This window comes from Hibiscus syriacus, unplaced genomic scaffold, assembly GCF_006381635.1.
Source record: "Hibiscus syriacus cultivar Baekdansim isolate YM2019G1 unplaced genomic scaffold, ASM638163v2 tig00111193_pilon, whole genome shotgun sequence".
Taxonomy (NCBI): Eukaryota; Viridiplantae; Streptophyta; class Magnoliopsida; order Malvales; family Malvaceae; genus Hibiscus; species Hibiscus syriacus.
In genome coordinates, this window is record NW_024063012.1 from 384,036 (window position 1) to 393,525 (window position 9,490).

General features: G+C 37.3%; 1 protein-coding gene and 1 pseudogene across 1 annotated transcript; both read right to left on the reverse strand.

The window, feature by feature from the left end:
• Nucleotides 1–299: 299 nt before the first annotated feature.
• Nucleotides 300–908, reverse strand: LOC120155527. The gene has a single exon (XM_039167062.1). The coding sequence runs from the start codon at nucleotides 906–908 to the stop codon at nucleotides 300–302; it is 609 nt and encodes a 202-aa protein (XP_039022993.1).
• Nucleotides 909–5,875: 4,967 nt separating this feature from the next.
• On the reverse strand, nucleotides 5,876–7,297 carry LOC120155504 (annotated as a pseudogene).
• Between the last annotated feature and the right edge of the window lie 2,193 nt (nucleotides 7,298–9,490).

Below are 9,490 nucleotides of genomic sequence, written 5' to 3' on the forward strand. Positions count from 1 at the left end.
TGTTTGTACCCAAAATTAAAAACAGTTCAGCCAACCATGACCAGTGCTGAACCCCCCCCCCCCCCGCCAAAAAAAAAAGGGTTAGAGTCTACAAAACCAATTAAAAGATAGTCGTATTCTAAAGACAAATAAGATCAGACTCGACACATTTCTCTTGATGTGTTTTGATTTGATCCATTGAGATCAAATTTTATATTTTTTAATTATAATTTTTTTTAGATAAGTAAGAATTTTTATTTATCCAGTAAGAAAATACAAAGTCTCAAAGAAGGTCAAAGACCACTATACAACAAAAATGTTTAGGCTATATTCCAATTGTTACAAAGAAGCATATTAACATTATCAAGCCTATTGAAATCTCTATTCATATGTTGAAGTCCAACTATCTCTTTAATAGAACCAAGCAAGTCTTCAACAGTTCGAAATTTTCCTTGAAATATTCGACGGTTTCTCTCCTCCCAAACTTTATAGATGAAAGCACACCATGCTATCTTCATGATAGAGGTTAAGAGAGACTTACCTTTCCAAGTTGATGAAGCCCAAGCAAGCTTGACTTCCCATGACATATGAGGAACGGACAGATGAGACAGGTTCAAAATACCATTCCAAAGAGACGTGACCACAATGCAATCAGCAAATAAATGATTTCTCGTTTCAAGAGCATCATTATAGAATAAACAATAACCAACAGTAGTTAGCCCCGTACGTAAAAGTCTTTCCCTAGTTGGAAGTCTATCAAGGATTGCCAACCAAGTAATAACACTAAGTTTAGGGATGTGAAGGGGAAACCAAATAAGTTTTTGCCAAGAGACTTTATCATGTTTGTGTCTTACTTCTTCCCAAATCCCTTTAGCAGTTGTAATTCCAGCATTAAGAATGGGGATGGCATCATTTTTCAGTTTCAACATTTTTTTAAAGATGTAGCTTGAGGATGCACTAGAAGACATTTGGCTTCAATCATCATTTTTGATTACATAAGAATAAGTCCAAGCAATCCACAAAGAATCTTGACCAGCAAGAAGATTGCGAATTAACATAATCATGCAAACCTTATTCCAGGATTTTAAATCTTTTAAGCCTAGCCCTCCTTCAGATTTAGGTTTGCATAAATTACTCCAACTTACTCTAGCTCCAGAGGCTGAAGTGTCAGAGCCTCTCCATAGATATCTTGAGCAAAGTTGGTTTATTCTGTTAATAACAAATTGAGGAAGCAGGAATTGGAGACACCAGAAGTTTGCAATGTTCTGTAAAACAATTTTTACGAGTTCTAACCTTCCAGCATAGCTTAAGTGCCTCCCAGACCACTGGTGGATTCTGGATTTGATCTTATCAATAAGAGGGAACCAGTCCTTAATAGTGAGTTTTCTAGGAACAAGAGGAACCCCTAGATACCTCAATGGTAGAAGGCATATCTTGAAACAAGTGGAGATTTTGATGAGTTCAAGGTTCCTTGGAGAAATTCATGCTGCAAAAATTTCAGATTTATCCACATTTAATTGGAGTCCAGAGATTTCATAAAATTTTTGAAGAGCAGAAATAACTCCAACAATAGACTCCATATTTCCCTTGCAAAAGATAAGGATGTCATCAACAAAAGTAAGATAAGTGAGCCCTATTTTCTTATATTTAGGATGATAACCGAATAAACCTTTGATGACAGCAAGATTAAGAAGCTTTGAAAGAATATTCATAGTTAGAACAAAAAGAATGGGTGATAAAGGATCACCCTGCCTATGGCCCCTTTGACCTTTGAAATATCCAATTAAAGAACCATTAAAAGAGATTGAATATCTTGCTCCAGAATAACAAGCTTGAATCCAAGAAATGAATTTGGAAGGGAGATCAATTGCTTTGAGAATGGATAAAAGAAAACCCCAGTCAAAAGAATCAAATGCCTTTTAAAGATCAATCTTGATCGTACATCTTGGAGAGATAGATTTTCTACCATAGCCTTTGACTAGGTCCTGGGCAAGGAGGGTATTGTCAATAATGTTTCTTCCTTTAACAAAGGCTGTTTGATTAAGAGTAATCAGGTTAGAGAGAAGATTTTTCAGCCTTTGAACAAGAATATTTGTAATAGCCATATAAACCATAGAGCAACAAGAGATGGGTCTATAGTCTTTGACCTTGCTAGGATTAGTGATCTTAGGGACCAAAGCAATAATAATAGAGTTAAAAGATGGCAACACAAAAGAGTTCTGAAAAAATATTTAACAGCTTTTATTACATCTTCACCAACCACTGACCAAGTGGATTTGAAGAAGAAAGGAGTGAAGCCATCCGGCCCAGGAGCCTTATCATTACCTTGGCTGAAAAAAGCATCCTTAATCTCATCATCAGTGATATTTTTTTTCCAAGTCTGCTAAAGCCTCAGGGGACAAATTAAAATGAAGCAGATTTTTAAGAACATTGGGATCACTCTTTTTAACATTCATGTCAGTTTTCCCCAATTGATTATTGAAAAAATGAATTACTTCAGAAGCCATGTCATCAAAATCTTCCAGTATACTGCCTTGATCATTCACAAGGACTTAGTTTCTCTCTTATTTTTTGAAGCAATGACCGAGTGGAAGTATTTAAAGCATTTGTCACCCTTCTTAAGCCATTGGATTTTGGCCTTCTGGTTTAAGAATAAATTTTTAGCATGCTCAAGAGAAGATAGATCACTTTGGATAGTAAGTTCAGAATCAATAGAAGAAGTCCTGCTTAGGGTAGAAAGTTGGATTTGTTCAAGTTCAATTTTCTTTTGCTTAACCCTATCAGAAATATTGATGTAGCAGTCTTTGTTTAATTTCCTCAGGCAAATCTTCAGATTCTTAAGTTTGAGAAAAAGAGAAATCATAGGATTACCTTGCATTGGTTGCTTCCAAGAGTTCTAAACCTAAGAAAGGAAGTTAGGATTCTTGGTCCAAAAGTTGAAAAATTTGAAAGGTTTGGGTCTATTTTTTTGGGAGTCTTTGTTAATCCAAACAAGAGCCATGCAGTGGTCAGAGGGCCCTGGAGCAAGAAATTCCACAAAGGAATTATGAAAGGAACTGGCCCAATAAGAGTTAACAAGCACTCTGTCTAATTTCCTAGCAAGATAGGAATCCTTTTGTTTATTGCTCCAAGTGAAAGTTGGTCCAAAAAAAGGTGATCCTGAAGAAGAAGGTCATGGATAGTGTCTTGAAAATCTTTCATTTCATTAGAAGTGTAAGATCCCAGAATTTCATGATATGAGCTTTCAAAAGAATGGAGAAAGATATTAAAATCACCCCCTAATATCCAAGGAAAGGAACCAATACTAGAATCAAGGTCTTTTAAGTGTTGCCAGAGTTGTTTTCTTTGAGTACCATCATTACTGCCATAAATAGCTGAAATAAAAAATGGGACACCATTTCTAGAACCTTTAACAGTGATACACTGGGCAGTAACTTGACAGAGAGAAAGATCCAAGCCTTTTTTCCACAAGAACCAAATCCTACCATTCGAAGCATGGTCATAGTTTGTGAAGAAGTTCCAAGTACTGAATTTGGGATTAAAAATATCTTCAAACTTTTCAGTTTTAACTCTGGTCTCTAAAAGGCAAAGAACTTCAACTTTGTAAAAAGAGGCCCTTTGCAGAACCTTATTTGTTTTTGAGGATTATTCAATCCTCTTACATCCCAAAAGCAGAAAATCATTGAGAAATAGAAGTTAATTCACCCCTAATTACTTTGTCAGAGACACATTTTGACTTGTCAAAGTGTTCCTTCTTTTTTGCTTTAAGGTCCTTAATTAGTAGAGGCACTCCCAAAGCAGCTGATCTGGGTTTTCTTACTGTTAATCTCTAAGGAAGGAGAGGCTTCATCTAAAGAATTTAAGACCTCAAATCTATTTGAGGATCCTTTTAAAGAGAACTTGTTTTTTGTTTTCAAAGGTCGACCTCTTCCTCTTTTAGTAACAATAGAAACTTTGGCAGCATTTCCTGTTGGAGAAACAATATGTTCCTCAGCAGAATTTAAGTGGGATAGAGGAATTATAGAAGAATTGCTATCCTCATTTGTAGAATGAGGGAGGACATTTATGATATTAGGATCAGAGACAATAGTAACATTTTGAGGCAAAGAGAATAATGAAGATTTGCAAGCTGCAGTAGAGTCTGGAAGAGAACAAGAATGATCCTCTTTGGCAACAGAATCTGATGGAGAAATTATTGAAGAGCTACTGTCCTTATTAGAAATAGGAATAACAACAGGTTGGACGACTTTGCCAGCAGGATCAGAAAAAGTTAGAGAGGAGAAATCAGTTCCTGCTAAAGATTCCTTATCTTTTGATGAATTCTCATTTTTCCTTTTGGAGACTGGTGACAGAGGAACTTGTTGACTAGGCATTCTAGGGAGGTTAGAATGCACAATAGGAAGAGAATCTCCCTTTTTCCTCCAAATTTGTAAATTAGCAGCAGGTGTTGTATCTTTAGGAGCTAAACAAGCTTTATCAGAATGACCAAATTTATTGCATTTAAAACAGCTTTGAGGAAGCCATGGAACTTCTACAAAAACTGTAGTAGACTGCCCATTTACGAGAATAACTTCTATTGATTTAGGGATAACATCATTTCACTCCAATCTCAACATATATTTTAGCAAACTCCAATCTCGATTTTGAGGCAGTGACTGAATCCATGGTTAGTGGGTTACCAATGGCACTTGCTATGTAGCTAAGGCCCTCTCTCGAAAATAGTTTGAGAGGAACGTTGAAGAGGTGAACCCACAGAGGGATTTATAAAGATCAAATTGAAGTCTTTTAGTGTTCAGCTCCTATTTTCTTAGAATTAAGGGTTTATTCAAGATGTGTCATGGTCCATTTTGTAACACCCAATCCCTGGCAGAATCACTATTAAATGAAAAAAAAAATATAAAGGTTACTGCCTGCGAAGCTTACCTGGACATGAACTCCTTTTGCCTGATTGTTCCACAAACTTTCGACCATTCTTTGCATAGTTGCAAAATTAGGAGCGGCCCCCAGGAACTGACCCACCAGGGATGAACTCCATTAAGCTATTCCAGCATCATAAATTTATTGCGGAGGTTGAACAATAGGGCTTGCGTCGCGAGATTTGGGGGGAGGAGTATTGAAGTTCTTGCCCCGATTGACATCCAAAAAGCTTCCTCCAGTCCATTGAAGTGGAGAGAAATAGCATAGGGATGATAGGAAATAGGAAAACCATAAGAAATCACCGGAGACGCCTCGATTCTCAGATCCGTTAGTCCCGCTAACGTACGCCAGAGAAACTAGAGAAAAAGCTATCGCGTGCCTCAGAGAAAACGGTCAGTGTCTTGAACCTTTTAATTATAAATTGAAGTGAACTTTTGTTAAAATTTTTGAAGTTAAATTTACCGATTTATTTTAATATATTTATTTAAACATTTTTATTAATTTTTTGTGGTCAAGTTATATTTAGTTAAATTTTTAATATTAAATCATACTATTTTTTGTGAATATTGAATTATACCTCATTACTATCAAATTAGGATTAAATCAGATTAAAATTCTTAATTTTTCAATTAGGGCGGCTATAAACCTGTTTGGTCTCACCCGGTCGCCATCCCTATATAGTCCTCCAATTTCGAAGGTGATGTGTTTGATTATAAAGATTTTCTTTTAACTACAAATAGGTAAAGAGACTCAAAATGCAAAATTACATAGTATTTTTATATATTTTCTCAAATCTCAGTTCTCTAAAATTTTCCAAAAAGTATTCATTTCTTAAAGTTTCCAAAATACAAAATCACTAGTATTTTTATTAGAAATTTTGACTACAAAATCACCCTCTTCAAAGAGTGGATGTGGAAAAAACTAGATAGGATAGCAAAAAAAAAAGGTAACAACAATAATAATAGCAATACTTAATGGGCACAATTTGAACATGGACTTTGATGATCATCAAGAAGTGGCAATGCAATGGGGCTCCCAGAAGAGAAGGGTCCTCCTTGGTTCCTTGCATCCTTTTAACAATGGAACAAGGCAATCACTTTTAATCTTCCCTTGTTCATCTTTATTTCCTATTAGATTTTGTGAGAGAATCAGCTGCTTCTTGTTCATTGACATGTCCTGATCGGGCCTCCTCTAGTAGTACTCATAAGCATTGAATGATGCAGCTGCTCCTACTTCGGCTGCCACCTTCGATGGTGGCGGTGGTATTGTCCTAGCCACAGGTGGACGCGGTGGCAATGACTGTGCTACTGGTGGTGGTGGTTTAAGCCATGTTGGGTTCCTGTTTGCTAACTATACCGGCTTGTTCATCATTACAGCTAATCTGTGCACGTTTATTGCTCCACTTGACAGTTTAGGAGCCTGCTCAATCTCACAACACCTATATTCACTTTTCTCATGCTCTTCTTCATCATCATCATCATCAATGTCTGCTTCTCCAAAGCTTTCGAACTCTTCTTCTAGCTCATCCACTTCCATTACTACTTGATCAGAATCATTGATTGCACTGGTATCGGCAAAGGTGAGGACAAAGTGACTATCATGGTATTGAGCAAGAAAGTTTTTCAATGAAGGTAATAGAACAGTTTCAATGACCATTCTACCATTATCACTATGAGTCTTCAAGAGCCTCCGTGCTCCTCCATATTTCGCCGAAAGGGAAGGAATCGGTGGCGGAAATGATGTGTTATGCCATTTCTTGCCAACATCATAATTGAATTTCACAATTCTAGCCTTTTCACCATCTAGACAAGGCAGAGTCGGCGGTGTCACTGTTTCATTCTTTTGGTGCATCAGTTGTTATCCTCTTATTTATCCTCCTCCATCTCACCTGTATCCGAAGAGAAGCCATCAGAGCCGGTTTCGAAACCGAGGCTCTCGGTGTAAATTTCGAGGCTTTTGTCGCTCAAACAGCTAGCTGATCGCTTCACAAGAGGGTGAACATAAGGTGGGGAGGACTTCAAAGACTCTTCCTCAGCCTTTTGTGATACAATTGAGTTTCATATATTAAACTGACCTCAATTTTCGTCTTCCTTGTCGAATCTCAGATATCGAATTGACTCGGGGATTCGATATCGTCTTCCCCTTCCTGAAATGATGTAGAAACAGAGAATTCCTCGGATGATGGACTCTTCTTCAGGGCACATATTGATCCTTGTTGAGTTAACCATTTCTGGGATGACATATCGGCCGACAACGTCCTTCTAAGCGAAGTAGCCGTTGTCGGTCGATCGGAATCCAACCCGAGAATGGATACTATGCCCTGCTTCTTGGCATCCATGGCCTCTTCGGTGATGTTCAAAGCTGAAGATAATAGAAATGTCATGGAAAGTTGAGCAGACATCTCCCCAGTCGAAGTAATTACAGAAATTTAGTTGTTGAAAGAAACGAAACAAAAGAGCTTAGGGAATAGGCAATAGGTAAACAACAAATAAGAAGTTATTAAGAAGCATGCCTGTTGCTTACATACAGAGATAAGGAAAAATAAATCAAGAGATTATTTGTTTAATAAGAGCAAGCAGGTAGCATCCAACAGAGGTCTGCAGAAGAGACCTCTGGGGTGTGTTTTTGCTTCAATCTTTAATGTAAATTAGTGAGCCAAGTTGAAGAAGAAGAAGAAGAAGATATGGGTATTGATGATTGATGATGGAGCAATGCAATGGTGGGGGGTATTTGTAGGAGGCTTTGGAATCATGTCCAATGGACCTGTCACACCCCGAATTTTTTGGCATAATACTAATCTTTTAAGTATCAGTTTTAAGGGACCAAATAGCCAAATTTTAGAAATTTGGGGTCTGTATTGAAAGCTTCTTTTTGTTCAAGGACTTGATTAAAGGTTTACCCCTTTCTTCTTTGTGCTTCAAAAATAAAATTAAGCAGGTTTCAAGGGTTTTGAACCCACGCCTTCCAGAATCAACACTTTAAGACCTTGTCATCTAGACTAGGTCACTATAGTTAACCTAATATTAAACTTATTTTTATTTCACCGACTCATGTTAGATTTTATAACCCTTATATGTCCCAAATTAATTTCTCCGATGAACAACAAACTTAGCCCCAATATGGAAAGTTTATCATTGACCCAGCCACTACCTCGCCGTTCACCCCACCTCTGACCAGCAGTGTTGTACATAGCCACCACAGTCAGTTCTGGCGACCCCTCGCAAGTAAACCTTAATCGTCATCGTTCGTCGTAAATCTTGAGAGAGAGAAAAATCGTTTGAATACTTTAACGTTGATCTCGACCACCGCTCATCGTCGAGGGCCACCGTTGGTTCCAGAATGATCCCAACCCTCGCTCGATCTGAGTCTAGTATCCCTATGGTTGTGAACCATGATCATCCGTCGTGGATAGCAATTAAAAGTTTTGCCAGAAAAACCCAATCGTTCCCTGCTATTTTTTTATTGTTTTTTACCTCCTCAAATATTCGTTCATCTCACCGTCCTCGTCGATGAATTCCTTGGGTTATTCCGAGCAAAACCCAGTCGACCCCATTCCCCCACCATCTCTCGTTCGTAGTCCATCGTGGTAAGTGCTCCGACTTTTTCTTTTCGTCCGATTCACTATGGTTTGACTGGGTTTTTTTAAATATGTTTTTGGTTGATTATGGTGATTGCTTGAACAGAGAGTAATAGTTCGCTTGAACCGAACTCGTTGTCATCATCACGCGCCGCATGCACCACCGTCTCGCGTGGGGCTTATTGGTAAGCAAGGAATTTTCTGAAACCGATCCAGTTGGATCGGATCGGATTGAACAAGCTATTTAGACCGAACCGGTCAATGTTGTATTGAGTTAACTCGCCGAGTCAACCCATTGAGTCAACTCACGCTGAGTCAACTCAAACTTAGTATGACCATTGACCTAACCAGAGTTGACTTTGACTTTGACCAAAAAGTTAAATTTTTTGAAAAGGGTTATATTATGTTTTTCGACGTCTTGAGTCTGAATCTGAAGTTCGTTTTGCCCAATTCAAACTTGATAAGCTATTTTCAATGTTTTATCTTCCAATCCAATCTTTAGTCCGATTTAGTTCTATTTTTTTTATGTAATTTACTTTGTTTTGTATCTGATATATTATGGGACGTTGAATTTAAGTTCGAAGGTGATTAAATGTACTTAAAATGGTTGATTGATGTCAAGGTAATACATTACTACTATTTGCATGATTTACGAAACACGTTGATACTAGTTATTGCACGAATGAATTATATTGTTCAATATCGTATGGTTAATTATTGTTGGACTCGAACTGAATACGCTAATCAGTTAAGGAACAATATAATACTAGGATGACTTGAATAAGAAATTAGAAGATCGATATGAAATAAATCTAAGCACGTTGATTATTCAGTAAACCTATTAACCTTAAAATTCTTAAATTCTGATTAATTCCGTCAAAGGTTAAATGTTGGAAATGTATGGTTAAGAAATTACCAAAATACCCTTGTGCTACAAAAAGACCAGAAATGTCCCTAAAGGTGGAAAATAACCCTGAAAAGACATATTTTATCCTAATTAAACTACTGATGCATCTG